The following is a 21,669-nucleotide window of genomic DNA, read 5'->3' on the forward strand; positions in this document are numbered from 1 at the left end:
AAAGTTCTTTGGAAGTTCACTTGACTTCCTTCTCCCTGAAAAAAAAAAAACAAAACACTTCCAAACTTGCTTTACCGTTTTCTTTCATTATAATAAAACAGTAGCTACTCAGAAGCTGCCTCTGGGTGATTAGACAGAAAGTTTCCACTACTCAGAGAGGCCTCTTCCTCTTCCTCCACTCCCTCAACCACTCTCAAATTCTGTTTGCTGGTTAATTCCTACTTACTTTACATTCATCTCAGGCTCTACCTCCTCAGGCAAACTCATGCTGACTCTCTAGTGTAAGCAGTTTGAGTAGAGAGACCTGTCATTTGTTTAGCAGGAACCAAAAATAGCAACAAGCAAGTAACTGCTCTATGACTCAAAATACCCATTTTACAGTGGATTATTTTTCGTTTTTGTTATATCACAGTAAGAAATAGCACAGAAAAGTACTTTTCTAATTAGTTTAATAGACTACGGACATTTTCAGTCATGTATTCAAGTACTCATCAGTTCATTTGGATCTTGGATCGTGACCATCACAGCATATTTTACTTTACAAATTGTTTTTTCCTTCAGCCATGTTTCATCTTTCTTTGAAACCATTAGCATGTTTCTTGGACAGCACTGAGCTCCAGAGACCTCTGGTGGCAAAATGCAAGTAAGCAAATGAGAAGATTGTCAGCATGGTGTGCGTTGAACAAAATTGTGAAGAATGTTGCATACTTTTCTATTGCCTTTCAACATCATTCCTTCAGTGTTCTCTCCCCAAGTTCTAGTAACCTACTCTGAAACTCTGATGCTGCAGTTGTCTGCCTGGCCCACTCTTTTCAACAATATTGTGTATATCAGATTTTTCTCCGTCATTAGCCAGCTCATCCAAATTCACTTGTTTTATTCCCTGTTCCCTAAGAGCCTGGCTCTCTGGCGTGAATAAACCAATCAATGGTTTCAAACTGACTGATTTAACTCCTAAATAAGTTGACATAAAGCAAAGTCTAGAAAAAGAGATCTCTGATTAAAGATGAAAAGCTCTAATTGATGCAGGACAGGACAAAATTCCTACAGCTGGGGGTAGGTGGTGGTGGTGGGCGGCAGGGGGGATGACCAAGCCCTGCACCAAGAGAAGAGGGTCCTTTGGCAGAGTGTAGAAATTCAACACATAGGTCAAAGTTGAAGTCAAAAGGAAAGTTTATTAGAAAAGGGGTAACATTCTACAGACAGAGTGAGGTCTCCTCTGAGGCAGAGAGTGAGAGGAACAGTGAGAGGAACCCCGAGTGTTCAGGGTTCCCATTTCCTTTGGACAAGCAATGAGGAAGAGGAAGAGTATGTAGCATGAAAAAGTAAGACTATGTAGCCTGAAAGGCCTGCTGGCAGTTCCCAGCCTTTAATCCATAGGTTCCCCATGGTTTTAGCCATAGGGAATGACTCCATTGGTTCCTGTTTCCCCTTCAGGAGTGTGGGGAATGGGTTGTTAGCAATCCCAGTAGAAACCTTCCTTTGTTCTGAAGGTCTCCTTCTGGCCTGGCTTCAGGGCTGATCCTTCATCTCTGAATGTGACTTGATTAACATTTTAATTCTCTTGCTTCCTCCCTGCAATATATGCTTGCCCTGTAACCATTACAATGATCAGATAGTCTTATGCTTTTTCGTAACTCTTCAAAAGAGATATCTATAATTCCCCTCTTCACTTACTCTCCTCCCTTCCCTCTTGAACTCACTAGATCTTTTTTTTTTTCTTCTATCACTTTACCAAAACTGTTTCCGTCATGGTCAGAAGTGACCACCATTTCGTGGAAATCCAGAGCCAGTGTTTCTGCCTCCCTCGCGCAGACGCAGCCAGCTCCGCCCTCATTTCTGGGTGTGCGGGGAGAGGTTGCAGAGGCAGACCGGGTCCTGGGGTCCTCGCAGAAAAATGATTCCGGCGGGTAAAGCCCTGGCAGCTCCAATCAGCTACTGGGAATTCCACCCACGGGACAGGGGAGGTGCTGGGCTGAGTTCGGGAGAAGCTGTCTCTTCCTCCTCCATTTAGGTCTGAGTTAGAGAGCTAAACCAACAACAGTGCAGACACCGGGAGTGAAAGGAAGCCCCGCCGGAGGGTGGGCACAGCGCCCTACAGAACGCTGGACTATTTTAGTCCACCAAGGACAGGATGTACCTACCCACTCATCCACCTCTACCCACCCCTAACCACCCCACTTCGCCCCTCTGCATCCGTGCTGCCTCAGCAGTGAGAGAGAGGGAAAAACCTAAAGCCAGTGCACCACTTCCTCCAGCTGAGACCAAATATCTTGTTTCTTTTGCTGCGGGTTCTGTAGAATCCACTTTCATCATGGAACAGAAAGAAAACATGAAAAAGACATTGATCTCTCTACTGAGAAGATTATCAAATCTCTTCTCCTGGCAGTATACCTATAATGTTGATATCCCTATATGGATGATATCAGTTAATTCTTCAAGCTATGCAGTTGATCTGCAGCCAGTTGTAAAGAATCTTATTATCTTTAAGACAGATACTATAATTGGGATGTTGGAAGTGGAAAAGGTAATTTTAAAGTAAGTTTTGGATTAGAAAGAACCCTGCACTTACAATAGAGAAAAGTGAAAGGAGTAATCAATTTAAGACAACCCAGAAGTCCTGCATCTGGGTGGGATGAGCACTGTCTTAGTCCAGAAGGGGCGCCTTTTGTACTTCTTCAGCTCAGAAGAGATATCTTTATATAAAGCTCCCCATCCTAACTTCCCACTACCCGCTCAGAGTTGTTTTTTCTCATATGTACAAGGGCCACCACAGATTAGCAGGAGTCTTGTCTCAGCCCCTCAGAGTTCACAGTGGTGGATCTCAGAGTTAAATTTTCTCCAGTTATATCTGGCAAGACAGTCTCAAATCTCTGGCCTCTTGGGGCTTACCCGACAGAGGCACCTTAACAGCCACACCTCAAAACTCAAGAGGAAGGGGTTGATCATGGAATCTCAGACTCTTAGGACTAGGAGGGCTCCTCTGACTTTGCTCAGAAAGTAAGTGGCTTTGTGGAGAGCACCAGCAGATAGGCCCAGGGCTCTTCACCGTGTAGAAACCAGGCTGCCTGGTGGGAATCCTTGACTCTCTGCTTATGACCTCTGTGACCCTGGCAAGCTACTCAATGGAGCAGATGCGCAGTTGTCATCTACACATGACAGCAGTTTTCTTTAATTCTGAAGCTTGTCTAAAGGGTTCTCAACCAGTCAGATGTCAGAGTTTGTGTCTTTAATGAAGAAGGAGACCTCAGACCCTCGTAGAAAAAGACAGCGCCAGGGACTTCAAACTCCTGGGGAGTTTGAATGGTAATATCTAATACCATTCATGGTAATAGATATTAGCAAAGAGTCTTGCCAGATATCACAAACCCAGACAATATGAAGGAGGAAGAAAATGAGAGTGTTTTTAGCTTTTTCCAAAGAAGTACGAGAACAAAGAAACGATCTGCAAGTGCCCCTTCAAACTTCTAATAAGTAAGTCTTGTCTGACTTGTATGAGGTGTGATATAATTTCTAAACTGTGTATTTCAAACTCTTGTCATCAGATCCACCTAAGAAGCCACAAGACTTATTGCCTCCAATGCTAGAGTCTCAGAATGCTCCACAGGAACTTGGCCACACCCAAAGGAGATCAGTTTTTGTGTAATGAATTCCATGAGCGCTGATGAAACAAATTAGGTCTCTGTAGAGCAGGTGTAGTAAGAACAGATTGCAGCTCCTTAAAGCTCCTCCATATCTTTCAAGAATTCGTCTTTGAGAAGGACAAAGCAAAAAGCACTTTCTCCACCTTCTAAAATACTTCTCACATCAAAGCGTTGAGAATAATAGCCACATGAATGCGCTGCAGTCAGTAGAAGCTGTTGATGCAAACAAGCACTCAGAATCAAACTGCTAAAAAGCTATCCATCCCAGATGCCTGCCTTGGCCCTGGGATCCCCAGGCATGAATAGTGCCCTGCCCCTATACTGACAGGTGAGACTTTTGTCTCTGATTGCCCTGAAATGACTGATTCAGCCATTGTTGACGTCCCTTGCTGATTTTTTTGATTGACTTGCATATATTACATTGGTGACCTTGACAAAAGAATAAATTAAGCTTATATTTGTATGGTATATTAATAAGGAGGTGACCATACATCTGAAACATTTAAAATCTGATGGGAATATTGAATCTACTTTGTTACTCTTTTCAGAATTATCTTTGAAAAATTCGCTGTTTTTTTTCCCTTTATTTCAACTGTTTTGAACATTTCTTGTGTTTTTGAATTTGGAAAGCTAACTGGAGTAAACATTTTTCAGAGTAATATGCTTCTTCTCTTTCATCATATAACATTATTTTTCTTCTGTACGAAGGGATGTGTTCATAAAATACACATCTTTCTGTTTCCTCATCTTTGAATGGAGATCAATCCTGCTATGAAACAAGATACCATTAAATCTGAAAAGATTGCCCTCAGTTTTCAGATGTTTTCATTAAAGAGTTGGCAATTTTCAGAATATCTATTTCTAACATAAAAACGGAGAACAGTTTGATCACACAGTGATCTTATAGTTTCTAGTACTTGACAGTTACACCAAATGCTGCTATCCCTCTCCATAGGTCTACTTGAGGCCAGTAGACCACGAAGTGTGCTTTCAGTTCAGAGGAGGCAAGCCAGGCACAGAGGCCCAATCCTTGTGTTACTGCAGTTGGCAGGACTCTAAGAATGCTGGTGCTCCAAACCAAAAGTGATGCAAAGGGACTTTTTGCTGAATTCTGTATTCTGGCTCTAGAGACGGAGGTGTGCTCAAAGGCTACATTTTAGCTCCTTCCCAGTTCTCTTGCTCTCCTACTGGCCTTTAAGGAATTTGATTAATTCTATCCCATCAGTTGCTATGGTTGTAGAAATTTCTTCCATATTCTGACAGATTCATTCTGAAACTTAATTTGTCCATTAAAATATGCAATACATATGATTTGAAATGGTACCATTTTGGTCTTTCTTCAAATCATATGTATTGCATATTTTAACATGAGGTTGGGGAAAAAATTACCTTACATTGGAAGTCTCTGTCATTTTTAGACATGTGCTGCTATTTACTTTAAAGATATCTACTTGATCTCAGTAAAATATTAAAAAATAAATAGACTTCTGGCATTGCTCCCCTATTTTCAGGGTCTCTTTAAACCCTGTCATATCCAGTCTTGCTTTGCCTGGATTATGAACGCCTACACCTTTACAACCACACACACTGAAGAGGACTATTGCTTATAATAATAATTATATTATTATTTGCGTTAAAATGTATTGAGTTCATTATTTGCGGACGAATTAGCTGGAACTCCTTTTGTTTGACATCTGGAAGAAAACTATTTTTATTCTAGACCAGCACTATTGAATCAACTATTGGCAATGATGTCAGTGCACCCCAAATTGTAGCTTTTAGCCCCATGTGGCTATTGAGCACTTGAAATGTGGCTAGATTTTTCATTTTATTTAATTATAATTAATTAAAATTTAATTAGTCACATGTGATTAATGGCTACTATATTGAACAACAGTCTCTGAAATGTGGTTGGGATTTAGACATTAAAACATTTAAAGAAGAATGTTTGACTATCAATTTCTTTGTCAAGAGTAGAGATGTAAATCAATAAATATTTCAGAACAAGCTCTTGGTCAGGGGTCCCCAACCCACGGGCTGCAGATGAGTACCAATCCATGGCCTGTTAGGAACCAGGCCACATAGCAGGGTGTAAGTAGCCAGCGAGTCAAGCTTCATCTGTATTTGCAGCTGCTCCCCAGTGCTAGCATCACTGCCTCAGCTCCACCTCAGATCCTCAGGCATTAGATTCTCATAGGAGCACTGGTCCCTGGTACTAAAAAGGTTAGGGACTGCTGCTCTTGGTTACTTTCTGTGAAAAAGTGGCACCTTTATAGACCATAGGCATTAATTAGTTTTGCTCATTTGTTATGCTTACACAAATTAGCACCTGGACAAGGTATTATTATTTAGGGATTGATGTCAAAATATCTGCACTTATGATCAGTCAGAAGAGATTGTATTGGAGAAGCAGAAAACAGACAGTGAAAAGATGGAGCCTCGGCAAAAAATTCTAATTAGGGAAAAACTATAGTAGGAAGTGTAACTGATGATTACAAGGATGGGCTTTGAAGATGAACAAGTGTGAGCCTTGGCTTGGCCACTGTTAGTTAGAAATATTGGCAAGTTACACAGACTCTATGAGATTCATTTATTTTACTACTAAAGTAATAATAATAATAGCTCTATAACTTTTAGGGTACATAGTGTTAGGTTCCCCGAAGGAAGAACACAAAAGGCCAAAAAAGGGTTAAGTAAAGTTTATTGTAGCAGAGTGACAACTGGGCTGAGCTGAATATGGCGTCAGCCCTGAACGTGAGGGGACCTGAAACTTATATTTAAGTTTATATATGGGGCTTGAGGCAGGCTTTTTCGGTGGGAATATTTCAGGCGGGTAAACTGGTGGGGAAGGGAGCAAAAGTCCAGTGAAACGGGAGGTGAGCATGTAGCATTGCCGACCCTGACAAAAGATCCCCTCTCAGACAAAGGTAAGGGAGGAGTCTAGTTCTCACACTATGGAGTTAGGGATAGGGACCTCCTGGACCTAACACATAGTACAATGCCTGGGATAAAATACTCTGTACATGTTAACTTTTTATATATCTGATTCTTCCTTGCATGTCCAAAGCATAAAATCACATAAATTCAGAAAGATGCAAATATTGAAAAAGAGTACCCCTGGTATGCGGGGAAAAAAATACCTTAACTATGAGTAAGTAAATAGATCTTCAATATTGTCAAATCTTCAAGAAAGGGAAATAATGTAACTTTATTTACAGATAACTGTGAATATAAATTTGTACCACTGGGAGGCAGCATAATACATTAAATAGGACTTTGATAAGAACAGATTTGCATACAAGTCTTGGCTATATTATTCAATAATTCTGTGACTTTGAACAAATCATGTAACATATTTAAGTTGAGTATCAAGTGGAAATAGTGATGTTTGTCTTGATTACATCACATTAAAGCATGAGAACATTTAAGAATTGTGTTAAAGCATCTATAACTTAAACATATTATGCATCATTCTTCAAACTTCCATTCACAGAATCACTGCCGTTATGAGGTTGTGTAAGAAAACAATAAATTTTAAAAGCAATAGAAGCAAAATTATTCACTGATGAACTGACACAAAATTGGCTCCCCCTCACCTTCTCTTGCCTCTATCTCTGTCATGATATCAAAGACATTGTAAATTGTCTTTCATCAGCTATCAGATTCTAAAACCTGATAATATAGTGCAAATATAATGTACTATGCAAATTAAAATTGCTTTCAAAATATTTAAGGTTTTATGAGAGCCATGAAAGTGATAGATTTGTTTAAAACACAAGCAAAAACTCTGAAAAATGAGAGAATATCCAAGTTGCACAAGTTAATGATTTAAATATAGGAAATCAATAGGGATACTAAGGAGATTGATAGATATCATAGGAGAGAATGAATTGAAAAACGAAGTATTACGAGACATTCGGTAAAACTAAAATATGGAAACTATTAATTTTTTTAAATGACATGTTATATGATCAGTTTACAAAAACCAAAGTAAAATTGTGCTTTTTTCTATTATAAAATTTTGTTAAAAAGTAATGACTCTCCAAAAATCTCAACTCTCAGAATTACTGCAAAACACACAATTGTAGCTTAATTTTTTAAAGTATATGATACATTTATTTTCAAAAATGTTTTGCTTTATTTTTTTTATAGTAAAGCTTACTTAACTCCCTTTCCCCACCACCTATTATGAAATGTTGGTCCTTCTTTTAGGTCAGTTTATATCAGTGGCCTTTTTCCAATACTAATTAAGCTTGTATATTGAAGACTTCCAGTACATATTAAGATGACTTATTTAAAAAAAAAAAAAATTAGATTTGGAAATTGCTAAAATAATTACATATGATTAGGTATATACTTTATTTTTTCCATTCTGTGCCTTTGTATTAACTGTGCCTCATCCCACATTTACCAGTGTTATGAATATATAGTTAAATTTATAAAGTTAAAAACAAAATTTTGAATAATACGCAGTCAAAATATAAAAATGTGCAAGAAAAACAAGTCAGGGAAATTATAATAAAATTCAGAATATGTATATATATAATGACTTTCTTCTTTCACACAATATTGTGTTTATGAGATTCAATTTTGTTGTCAGGTGTAGCTACATAAATTATTAATTTTAATTACTATAGTAGTAATTAAATTAATTTTCATTGGATGAACAATTGCAGTATTTCCTGTTGTTTGGGGTTTTAACGAAAATAGCTACAATGAACATTCTTTACATATATCTTAGTGAATATAATCACAAGTTCTTCACTAGTTTCTCTAGGAAAAAGATCTAAGGATAGAATTTCTTACTCCTTGGGAATGCTTATTTTCTATTTTGTTAGATAATATGAAACTGTTGTTTAAAATGGTTGTACATTTCCACCCATGCTAGATTATTGTTGCTATTGCTTCACAATCTCTGATATTTGATAATGTCAGAACATGCTAAATTTTGTCAATTTAAAGGCTATATACTTACATTTCTTGGTAGTTGAAGTTCACATTTTTTTCTGATTATGACTGACAATGATCACCTTTTCATATGTACTAGTTATTTGGATAACCTCTCATTGTGAAAACATTTTCAAATTTTTTTCTCCATTTTTGCTTGTGGGTAGTCTATATCCTATTTCTTATTGGTGTTTTTTTTAAAAAAACATATTTGGATGCTAGTCCATTGTCCATTGTGAATGTTGCAAACATATTTTCTGATTTTACATCTATATTCACCAGAAATTTGGCTTGTAGTTTTCTTTTCTTGTAGTGTCCTTAAATGGCTTTGATATCCAGATAATTCTGGCCTCATAAAATGAGTTTGGAGTATTCCTTCTTCAATTTTTTGGAATAGTTTGAGAAGAATTGGTATCAACTCTTCTTTAAATGTTTGGTAGAACACCTCATCGGACTGCTGAGGTGCATGGCACTGATAACTACATAGTCCTTGGTGAGTGCTGTGGGGGTCCTCAACGGCGTCTCCAGGTCTAGTAAATAGGAACCAGGGCAAGCAGCAACTGTGACAATAGCCAGCGGTGTATACACACTTGGCTGCAGGGGCCATCTGCAGGTGCCTGTGCAGTGACAGGGCCAGTTGCAGACACGTACATAGTGGTGGGAGTATCCTGACAGTTGCGGATGCCTTGGCATGCACTACTGGGTCTCACCTTGGTGCGCAGTGGTGGAGGATGGTGTTGAAATTCAGGCTGGGGGAATGCAAGTATACAGCTGGAGAGTTTAGCTGCTGTTGAGCTCTGGGGTGCAGGACAGTGACAGGAGTCAGAGTCAGATCAGGGCCCACAAACAGCTTTGCTGTGAGCATTTACATGCATTGACATGGCTGTAGGATCTTGCCACACCTATGGGAGCCAGTGATGGAAGTTGGACTAGTAGTATTCACGTGCACAGCTGGAGGGGTTAGTTCCAAGTGCACTCACATTGGTGAGAGACAGCCGTGGAGGTCTGGGCTGGTGTTTTGCCCTCAGGCAGCCACAGAGGCCTGGGCTGGCTTCCTGTGTCAGTTTTGGTCCTGAGGTCTAGCAGGGTCAGAGAGGAGAAAAGGGAGCCAGGAGCCAGAGCTGGGAGGCACTTGGAAAGCTCCACTTGTGATCACAAATACCTGTGGGATGAAAATTAGTGAGTCTGCAGTGGCTGAACTGACCTTTGTTCCGTTCAGTGGTGAAAGCTGCTGGAATTCTCTGCAGAGAAGATCGCTGGGAAATACAGTCACTTCTGTTGTGTGGGATACTAGTAGCATGCACCCCCGCCCCCTTTCTTCCTTGTTCCTAGCCATCTGAACAGCTTCAGCTGGTCTCTGCTGAGGTGAAACCAAAGGAGGTTGCTCGCTCCACTCTGTTTCCCAGCAAGGAGAACTCTTTCTAGCCGGGGAGTTCCCTCTTGGTGCTGAGTAATGCTGGCCTGGAGAATAGGATGATGCAATTTAAATGTTTGGTAGAACACCTCATCAGACTGCTGAGGTGCACGGCACTGACAACTACATAGTCCTTGGTGAGTGCTGTGGGGGTCCTCCTTCCCTTTTTATGGAGTCATTCTCTTGTTTTTTTTCACCCACAGTGTTACTGAAGTTTCTTAAGTGAACTCTAAATCTCTCCCAGAACTGTTTTTTGTTAGTAGAGAGCTAATTGTTGATTTTTGTGGGAGGACTGAGTCTGGCATCTCCTATGCCACCATTTTGGTGAGCAGGTCTCTCTTTTCTTACTTTCTATGAGTTGAGGGCCATTCCAGCTTTTATTTTTATTTATTATTTGTGCCTATAATACTTGGTCTTCCTAGGTGGTCTTCTATCCAAGTAATAACCAGGCCCGACCCTCCTTAGCTTCTGTGATCAGACATCAGGTTTGTTCAGGGTGGCATGGCTGTAGACCATGGACTGTGGCTCCACTAGGGTGCGAACCCAGTACCTGCATGTAAAGCAGGCGTGCTAACCGCTACACTATGGAACCACGCCCATTTCCAGCTTTTAGAAGTTGCTGCGTTCCTGGGTTTACTGTTCCCTTTCTCCATTTTCAATACCAGAAACGGTGGGTTGGATTTTTTGAATTATTTTTATATTCCATCTCTTCTGTTATCCTCACCTACTGTCAAGGACTCAAATGATTAGATTAGGCCCACCTAGTTGATCTATGATAATCTCTTATCTCAAGACCCTTAACTTTAATCACATCTGCAAATTCCCTTTTACTGCAGAAGAGAATATATTCACAGGTTCCAGGAATTAGGGTGTGGACACAATGAGGGGAGAGGGGACATTATTCTGCTTACCACAGCATTAAACTTTTATTATTTTTCCTTCTTTCATTCTGGCACATGCATTTTTATTTTCAGATTTATTCTTACGAACTTTATATTTTAATATTATTTACATTGAAAATGATTTACTAACTTTTTGTTGTTGTTTGGCACATTCTTTAAACAATTTGTTTCTGCCACAGCATTTCCTCTGTAATCTCTTCCTGATTCCCTACATCAGATTTAGGAATACTCCTTCATGTTCCAATCATGTTTAACTCATGCCACCACTCAGGCACTCTCATTTTGGGAGGTGTTTATTTTTAGCCTATCTCTCTGTCAATTTAATATGCTAATTCTTTTAAAATGAGAACTCAGTTTTTTTCATCTTGTAGTTTTAGTGCTCAAGATTAATGCCTGGCACATGATAGACACTGATTAAATATTATAGGTATTTGTTTGAATGAAAAGCTGTATTTTCTTATGTGGAAATCTTAAAGTTTTATTTTTCCTCTTTTGTTCTTGCACGTGATTATGAGGCACAACCCTAAAAATGTTTTAGTTCTATTAGCTCATGGTTTATTTTCAATCGTGTTAACTTTTTATCAACACACACACACACACACACACACACACACACACACACAGAGGAAGTTTTCACAACGTATGGTCAGTTGCAGTGACTAAAGTTTCTATACCTTGTGGCTAAGCTCTGCTTTTCTCTGATCATCAGGTAGAAATAAAATTAGGTTACAGAAGATGTTATCTTTCCTTTTCACAGAAATTGTACTTAATCTCTGACTAGTTTTTCCTTTCTCAGATACTCCAGAAATTGATTCTTTCATTCAGAATTAGTATTGTTTCAAAAATGACCACATAATTATCATGCAGAAGATAATGATCAGAGAACACAACTAAGATAATTTGTACTTGTTTGCTCAGGAAAAAATAATTAATAGTTCAATTGCTTGTTCTGACTTGAGACTTATAAATGCAGTTTTTTTTTCCTTAAAACTACAAATTGCTACAAAATATGTCAACATTTGGATAAACATTTTCAATTAAGTAAAAAGAAGTGCATAGATTTATGTATCATCCTATATCTTTCCTCACTGTAAGCCAATAATTAAAAACAGTCATTCTTTCTGTGTGTTGTAAATTTGTATTCATCGAAAAAAAATAGGTAGCAGATGTTTTTAGTAAGTTTATGAGATTACTCTTTTTCCAAATATGTCTCCTCAATCTTTTTTCCCAGTCTTCTTTATTTTAGAAAAGACATGTTTAATTTCTCTTATTCCACATTCACTCCTTCTGTAATTGCTTTAGTTTTTCTTCAAAAATAGATTTCAAAGATAGAAATAACTGTCTAATATGCAAAAACATCGTTATTATGCTTCTATATGTCAATCCAAAGGTGTAAACATTTGATGGTTTGTGTGAAAAATGAAAAAGCATTTCGCTATTATTTTAAAGTGATTTTAATTTATTTTTATTTTCACATTTCCATTTTCTTCTCCTTTTTCCATTTCCATCTGAAGCATACGGTTATTCTTCTCCTAACTTTTTTGTTGTGGAAAAGAATAACCGTATGCTTCAGATGTTTGGTGGCGATCACAATCTTTGGACCTCGCAAAACCAACGAACAAACAAACAAACAAAACAAAACTCCCAAACAAAACACCCTTCACATGATTGGCTGAGTCACTGAAGAATATTCTTAACAAGCCGAGATTCCTATATGTACAAAAGAGCCTCAGGGAACACTGCACAAATAATGAGCAGAAATGAATAGAAAGCACCTGATTTGTTTAAATAAGCTTTATTGAAAATATCAATAAGCTTTATCAAGCTCTAGTCAGGCTAAGAAAAAAGAGAAAAGAGAGAAAGTACCAATATCAGAAGTAAGAGAATTTATGGCATTAAAAAGATAACATAAGAATACCACAGATAACTTTATATCCACAAGTTTGATAGATAAAATGAACAAATTCCTGGAAATACACAAAACTCACACAATGTAACTCATTCTATGAAGCCAGCATTACTATAACACTGAAAGCTGATAAAGACATTAAAAGAAGGTAAAACCACAGATCAAATCTCTCATGAACACATATACAGTGCCACAGTTCTTACACAGGGACTCAGCTTTTGATCTGGTAATGTCTCTCTTTCCATCTAATTCAGATGGATTATTCTGTTTATAGGATGTTTGGTCCAGTGCAAAATCCAGAGAGATCGATGATGCAGAAGCCACCAAAACATCCCCATCATTGCCAACACAAGTGGGCACGCAAAGGTAGGAATCTATAACTCTCCATTAGACCACAAATTATATAGCTAGGATTTTCTGTGGGTTTTTTAATCCCAGGTTTTAATGAGAACTTTTAAGAATGTAAACTAGAGTCTATTTTTCAGAAAATTTGTTATCTTATCTTGAAATAATATGTTTACATAGATGTCTCTGCACCAGATTGTATGGTTTCCTGTCTCTGTAACTCTCACATCCAGCCTAGTTCCTAGCATACAGTTTTCTAAATACTGTTCAATGGAATGTAATGGATCAGATTTGATATGACTTGGGTTGAAAATTGTGAAGGTGTTATAATGCTTGTTTTATTGAAGCAAAGTATATAATTATAAAGATCAGCATCTGAGTTTTGTTTCATGAATTGATATAAATATACAATTTCTATTTCAAACAACATTTGGGAAGATAGCTAGACTACCTGATCTTCCTTATGTTTCTCCACTAGACACTTATTTTTATTATTATACCATTATTTTGGTGCCACTTACATTTTACCTTCCTGTCCTCAATCCCATGAATATTATCTGTGTAATTCAGTCAAAATGTAAATAAAGGCAAATGACAAATTTTTATGGAAATGTTTTGACTAGCCAGTTAATCAATTAATATCTTCCCATTTGATTGTTTTGGAACAGAAGTGTTAACATAAGAAAGATATTTAAATAAATAGTAAATAAAGCATATTGACCTTTTATTTAGAATTGATAAATCTGATTCTTTAATGATAATTAAATATGTGTTCATGTCAAGATAATTTAAACAGAGATGGTAGATTTCTTCTCCAACCTACCACAATGTTTATCCTCAGAATTTACATTCCTATGACACATGTTCAAGGTCATTTTAAATGTTGAAATGTTTCAGAAAGAAAAATTAATCATTACAGATTACCCTGAATGTCCAAAGTGGCATCTGACTGCTCTGAGACTGACCAGCATTGCACTGGTTATACTTGTTGCTACAGTGATAGGACTAACTCTTTGGGGTGAGTAGATCGAAAGGTGTATTTTCAACTATAGAAATTAACATATTTCTTTTGGAGTTTACTTTTATTTCTCTCACTTTTTTCAGAATCATTTTTCACATTTGCCTGATGTTCTCTTTCATCATTTTATTACATTGGCATTAAATAACACAGTTAATGATTTCATTAATGACACAGTTAATGATTTCATTAATAATTAGTAGTTTTCCCCAGTAGAGAAAATGCAATAAGCTCATTAATTTACAAACTCTATTTTGTTTATAATTTTAATTAATTGGTAAATGGCATGGGCTTGGCAGTCACAATTCTATCAAGTGAAGTTTCGTATTTTGGTGAAAGCGCTTAATTTTATAAAAACTGATTGTCCCTTTAAATAAAACTTTTTGACTTTATAAGTGACTTGATATTTTGAAGTTTAGACAAAATTTATGAGCTGCTTGAAAATTTAAGGCTCAGTTAAATTTAAGATCTATTTCTAAAATGAGCTCTACTTCAATAATAGCCATAGATAACTATGTCTGTCATTGTTTCTATTTGTTGTGACCTACATGTTAGAAGTTTGTCTAAACATTTTATATACATTATCTTTAGCCTTACAACTCTAAGTTTGTTAAACATTTCCCCATTTTATATATGAAAAAAATGAGAAACAGTCTTCATAATTAGTTCAAGATCACACAGAATTCTAACCTATCATATTAAACAGATGCAAATTTAAATATATTTTAAATTTATTTAAATAATTTGTTTTTATTGTTTGTTTCTACTTTTTACAAGTGGAAATCTCCTGTCTATAAGTTTATTCATCCTTTGTCAAATTAGAGGGTTGGAATGCTGTAAATAGACTTCCTCTCAACCAGCAGGTTGTGCATTCACTTGCAGTTTCATTTTAATGGATATTTAAAAGGCACAGTCTTATATTTGTAGAAATCTAATTAGTGTTACTACTTTTCTTTATTTCTCAGTGTGTCACCTAAGAATACATTCTTTCAGTGATAACTACAGTATGAAGATGCTTGGTAGTGAGAATGGAACCAAAGATTGCGATTGTATGAATATTCCTCCCAGGAAACAGCTGGGAAATACAAACTTCGCAAGTAAGTGGTTTTATTGCATTGTATTGTAGGAGAGAAAAACTTTTTTCTCTACATCCTTAAGTTTAGTACCTGAGAGCCTGTGAATTAAACTGACAAAAGCACAATTAACAGGAGAAAAACATTTACTTGTATGCACTAGAGAGCTAACAAAAGAAGTAGCTAGCTCAAAATGGTTACAGTTAAAGGCTTATACATCTAACTTAGCAGGGAAAAGGGAGGTTGAATAAATTACTTCTGTGGGAAAACATACTTCATTAAAAAAGACAAGTGGTTTTTTTTTTTAAGGAGAAAAACAAGAAAGAAAATTTTTTGTAGCGTCTGTTTATGCACTTGCTGTAGTCTTTCCCTCTTCGTGGCCATAAAATTTCCCCAGAGAAGGCATTTAGGGTGAGTCTTTTTCCCGGAGAAATAAACCACACAAAAGAGGAAATTTATAGCAGCCTCATTCCTCAGAAGTTTCTAATTTTAGTCAAGTAAGGGGAGCTCAGAGGAGCATCTGCTGAATCTCAGATGTCTTCAGCTTAAAATAACCCTTATACCGAAAGGGAATATCTTGGGCTGGCGTATTTAGACCTCCTTCAGTATTTTGAAGATGATTTTCTTATTTTCACTTTTTTACCTTCATTTCTGCTTCTTGTTAATCTGTTCAGGTTCACTGCTTAGAAGATACTTACTCTCAACTTGCTCATCTTACTGGTGCTAAAACTCTTCTCACATACCAGTCTCTATCAGCCAACTTGCCGCTACTTTAAGTGTTGTAATTCCCTTGCTAGGTAACAAACACATCACTGACTATCTCTTTTCATTTTTCAATTTCTTAATTTATTTATTTGACTTCATATACTTATTAAGCGTATACAAAATACTTGATCTGCTGATGAGATGGCAAAGAATTTAAGAAAAAGTCCTTGTTTTAAGAATCTCATGGTCAGTGTTAGCGATAGTAAAGATAGAGTCAAATAGCACTACCACATGTGGTTTAAACTGATAAAATCTTTCTTAACAGAGCTTTAGAGTAGCTCTTGCATGAGGCATTATATCTCTAAAGGTAAGATGTGGACAGGAGGTGAAGTGTAAGTTAAGGATGACATGATAATAATTATTTGATAGCAGTGGAGTCATATTTCTGGAATATTTATTTTATTTGATGAAAAGTAATCCAGATAGTAGCATACTAAATCAAACTCACAAGTACATTAACAGTTAGAATGTAATAACTGCATGAAAATTTAAGATGAAATCAATTTTTCAGGAAACTGTGTGTAGGAACTTAAGGAACAAGTTCCTTGTTCTTTAGAGTTGGAGATGATTTGGTGGAAAACTGAGGTGCATTTGCCTACAGTAGCTTAGTTGATATGGTTGCCTTCTACTTTACTACCAAAGGACATTATACTAGCATTTTGTAGTATCTATTTTTATCTATTTGGTAACACTTCTATACGATAGTGATTGCTGTTTTTATAATTATTATTTGTTACAATAAGCAATTAAAGTGTTTTAGATTATTCTTTAAAATTTATAATGTCAACAGATTGAATTGTACGGCATTTGGAGATCAGTATGTCTCACAAAGAAGGGTGTTTCTAACCTACTAACGTTCTGTAGATCTCTATTCATTCTCCATGCTGCAGCCATCAGAATCATTCTGAAATACAGATCGCTGGCCAGGGCTTTCCTGTGCTTAAAACTCTGCAATGACTTTCTACAGTCCTTAGAATAAAATCTAAGCACTTTAACATTTCCACAACATCCTCTGAGTCTTGATTTTCTACAATAGCAGTCTCATTTCTCACAACACAGTACTCTTCTTTGTACTCTAGACTCCAGCAAAACAAACTTCTGTAAAGTAATAAAAAGCAGCAGACTCTCTCAACTTTGAACTTTTCTTCAGGCTGATCTAATCCATCTCCTTCAAATGCTTATTACTCCATTGCAACTTCTTATCCAATGAACCCTTTTAATACACACACACACACACACACACACACACACACACAGTTCAGATTATACATGTTAATATAATTGATAAACAAACATATCATTGTTTTTAGTTGAATTTCTTATGTAATAGGGAAATTAAACATAAAATCACATGCATTGAATATTTGTGTTTTTTATTCTGTAAACTGTTCATCATAAAATTAGAGTGCCTATATTTTCTTATTTATAAATGCTGATTGTAGAGTTAAAAAGTTAATCTTTTCTCACAAGTTACAACTAATTTTTTAGTAAAAACCTACTCCAAACTATAAACTTTTGCACAGTTTAAATACAAAGAATTATACTAAAATATATTTCTAGTCCTTACGTTAAGTTTCGACAATTAATAAATGTATTGTAATGAAATATTGATGGTCATAAGAGTGATAGAATACAATATTAAAATATAACTAATATGCGTGTTTATGATCTCCCTTTTGCCTTAGTCTTTAGTCTTCATATCACATCTCTTTTAATAAGTCAACAAAGTCCTTCATTTTTAAACCCATTTCTAGATTCCCCACACATGCACTCTTCTAGGCTTTTCTCAACCACTTGGAGGCCTTCTTTCTATGTGAGTCCCAGCATTATGATACTCAAGAATTATTTGTTGACTATCTCTGTCTTATCTTTGGCATATCAATAATAGTTCTCCACACTCTAAATAACTATAATTTTCAATAGATTAATTTTTTTCCATTTTACTGTACTGACAGAGCCTGGGCTTTGTTATTGCTGTGGTATGTGACTTTTAATCAAATAAAAAGAAGAGCGAAGTAAATAATTTATTTCAGAGGCTAAATGCTACCATAGCAAAGGGCATATCATAGTAAACCTCTGGATATTCATGGGAACCTAGTTATTTATTTCTGTTAATAATTTATGATACTAAATTTCAGTAAAACTAAAATTTGTCTCCAACTTTGGTCTCAGGTGTATTGTTGAATTAGTTTTCCTGGTCAATAAAGATAAAATTTAGTTTATTAATATGCTATTTCAATGACCACTTTGTTGTTATTACTTACAAAATAAAATGCCCTGAGAAGAGAGTTGTAAAGAATCAGAATACTTTGCTGATTCAAAACAGAAACTTATTATGTGATATTTTCCCCCAAATGATGAGATTCATCATATTCTCTCCCTCAGAGCACCCATAGATGCTAATGGTAATAATTAACTTTCATATAGAGCATTTTGTAGTTTATATTTTTACATTCATCTCATTTAACATAAGCAGATCAGACAAGTTTGTACACAAATTTATGGATATTTTAAAAATAATATGCAATATTTAAGATACACAAAAACTTAAGTAGAATGCAATCAATACTTATGTACCTACTATTTAGCTTAAAATATTTGAAAAATTAGTTCATTTGAAACCTGCATGTACCCATTTTTTTATTATAGGTTTATTTTAATACATACTTCAAGTTTTTCTTTTTATGAAAATAAGTCTGGTGGTTATTGAGGCATTTAGATACTGGGGACATGTTGAACAGTTGTTTTACAAAGTTACTGATAGAGTGTGTTATAAAATACGTTTCTGAATCTAAAAGGGACTCTGAAAATGACATTTTATTTTTCCAGTACAGTTTTTTCTTGATGGCTTTTGGACTCTCTGTTTACTTTAAATTTTCCATTGCCCCACTTATTAGTTACATGACCTTGAGTAAGTCACTTAACTTTTACTTTAGTTTCTCAGTTTATACTTTACTTAACCTTAACTTTAGTATGTTTATTTACAAAGAGAAGAACATGGAGTTAATCATTTTATGGATCTCATAAATTTTTTATAAGGAAAAATATTTCATATACTCATGTGCATAACGAATTCAGAAAATTACTTGACGTAGTAGGTAATTTTTAATAAATAATAACTATTATTATTTCTTGCATTTACCTCTTCTAAAGACTGTTTATCAGTGGAAGGGGAGCTCATTTCTTAAAAGTGGGGTAAAATCTTTAACTTTTAAGAAAACAGTTTATAAAATTAATGCAAAATTATTTTTGATATTCAAACCTTGTTCTCATTTGTATTTCTTCCATTTTTTTCCATTTCAGCAAACCCTAGACTAAACTTATGCCCTAATGATTGGGTACAGGAGAAAGGGAAATGTTATAAATTTTTTAAAAATTTTGAATCATGGATCGATACCCAAAAATTCTGTTCAATAATGAAATCACATCTCTTGATGATCCAAGACAAGGCTGAACTGGTAAGAGCTAATTTGCTATGAAAAGTAGCCCTTTCAAAACTGGGAAAAATAGATACATTTTATAATCAATGAATAGTACTAATAATTACTTCCATTTATTGAATTCCTGCCATATGGCAGGCACTGTAGTAGGCACGTTACAAATATTATATAATTTATTACTCACTATAATCTTATGACACAGACAGTATTTCCCCATTTCCATAAGAGGAATCTGCAGAACTTGACAGATTGTATACACTTGCCTATTTTATACTATAAGTAAATTTCAAAGCTGGGATATCCATGCCATCCTTCCACATTACTTGTTTGGAGTTATTTGAGATACTCATCAAAAGCATTACCAATATCCGGCAATATACGTAGTATCTTGGAAGGAAAGACAGGGGCTCTTTAGTTTCATTTGAGTGTAGTATCACTACAGACACCAGTTTTCTTCAAGACTGCACCTTGGTAGACAAAGCAGTCCATGTATAGTTGCTGTTTCTTTCGGAAGACTTATTTCCTAGTTTTTGCTTCACATCTTGTTTGCACTCTTTCACCAGTTGCTGTTTATATCACCATCCTCATGAATTCCATTTAGCAGAACATACCTTTACATAATGTATGCAGGAGTCATGCATTTTGAATATCTTTCTATATTTATTTCTTTGCCTAAAAATATAGAAAACCTCTTTAGCCTTCTGAAGATTTTCCTGATTAGAAAGATAAATCTCAAAACCTTTTAAAATCTAGGAAGAAAAGTCAGAAGAGGCTATTTTAATAAGTATAACTCAGTTAATTTCCTTTGGATCTCCTTTCACAGGATTTCATACAAAATAATATACAAGATGGAATCTACTTTTGGATTGCTTTAAACATTACACATCCACAAAAGACATGGACCTGGTTGGATGGCACCCCATTAAATCCACAGTTGTGAGTGTTTGGTATCTGAGTACCATTGGGAAAATATAAGAGCTCAGCAGCCAGTTACTACTGGGGGCTTCTCGAAATTAGGTGTCCAATTTGTTCCTATAAATTGAAGACTTTAATCTGGTATTAATGTGTGGATAGGAAATTTCTCTTAGAGAAATGAAAGCTTCTAAACTTATTTACTTTTATATTTGGGCTTTCTTTTCATTTACCTATAATGCTAGAGGTATAACTATAAAATTCTTTATTTTAAATTCTTTTAAAATGTTTCTGGAACGTTTACAGAATAATCTTTATTTTGATTAGTAGAAGGACTTCAATTATAAAGAAATACTAAGACATAAGTTATAAATAATGCAACAAATTGCCATTTGACTCTTTTACCCTAATAAACAATATCTGTATCTACTTTTATGTATCTCATTCATTTCTGCTTAAATTATATGGGTAGAGAGAGCTGAATCTTTGGGAATTATGTGCTAATTCCCCCCAAACAGGCAGAATATCTAAGGATTCAGGGTGAAATTTTCTATTTACAGTGTCAAGGTTTCAGAGGTCATCAAAAGTTAATTAAACTTCTTGAAAATTGTGATCTTTGTGGTGGCATTCAAAAAGAGTGAGAATTTTTTTGGAGAAACATGGCACAGTTGAGAGATGTCCCCAGATCTCTCCCCTTGAAACAATAATAAGCTGAACACCTAAAACTCAACAAAAACACCCAAACTGCACACCGGCCTGTCTGAGTGTGGGATCTGTGCATAAGAGCTACCAGAGCAGAATACACTTCCATTAATGCCCAGACAGAGAAATAGTCCATTAAACACCATGAACAACCAAGATGACAAGGCATCTCAGAAAGAAAGGGAAAAATCTCCAGAAAGTAAGCTTAAAGAAATAGAAATATACGACTTAAATGACAAAGAGTTCAAGATGGTACTTCTGAAAAAAAGCAGTGAGTTCCGAAACGAGTCATATCAACAATTTCACATAAGAGCTCAGAGCAGAATACACTTCCATTAATGCCCAGACAGAGAAATAGTCCATTAAACACCATGAACAACCAAGATGACAAGGCATCTCAGAAAGAAAGGGAAAAATCTCCAGAAAGTAAGCTTAAAGAAATAGAGATATACGACTTAAATGACAAAGAGTTCAAGATGGTACTTCTGAAAAAAAGCAGTGAGTTCCGAAACGAGTCATATCAACAATTTCAGAAATTGAAAAAATACCTCGATGAGCATAACAAGGAGATTGAAACCCTCAAAAAGAACAGAATAGA

General features: G+C 35.8%; 1 protein-coding gene across 4 annotated transcripts in view; it reads left to right on the forward strand.

Moving 5' to 3' along the window:
• Positions 1-21,669, forward strand: part of LOC102878964 (killer cell lectin-like receptor subfamily F member 2) — a 54,948-nt gene that overhangs the window by 21,456 nt on the left and 11,823 nt on the right. The window contains exons 1-6 of one of the 4 annotated variants that reach the window (XM_015585496.2): positions 9,149-10,142; positions 13,071-13,182; positions 14,081-14,179; positions 15,145-15,276; positions 19,321-19,475; positions 20,281-20,393. In XM_015585496.2, coding sequence (XP_015440982.1) covers positions 13,071-13,182; positions 14,081-14,179; positions 15,145-15,276; positions 19,321-19,475; positions 20,281-20,393 — 611 coding nt within the window. In that variant the 5' untranslated portion in view covers positions 9,149-10,142. Of the gene's footprint in view, positions 1-9,148; positions 10,143-10,501; positions 10,676-13,070; positions 13,183-14,080; positions 14,180-15,144; positions 15,277-19,320; positions 19,476-20,280; positions 20,394-21,669 lie in introns of those variants that run through there. The other 3 variants (XM_015585497.2, XM_015585494.2, XM_015585495.2) reach the window with 3 other exon arrangements.

This window comes from Pteropus alecto, unplaced genomic scaffold (assembly GCF_000325575.1).
Source record: "Pteropus alecto unplaced genomic scaffold, ASM32557v1 scaffold172, whole genome shotgun sequence".
NCBI classification, from domain to species: Eukaryota; Metazoa; Chordata; class Mammalia; order Chiroptera; family Pteropodidae; genus Pteropus; species Pteropus alecto.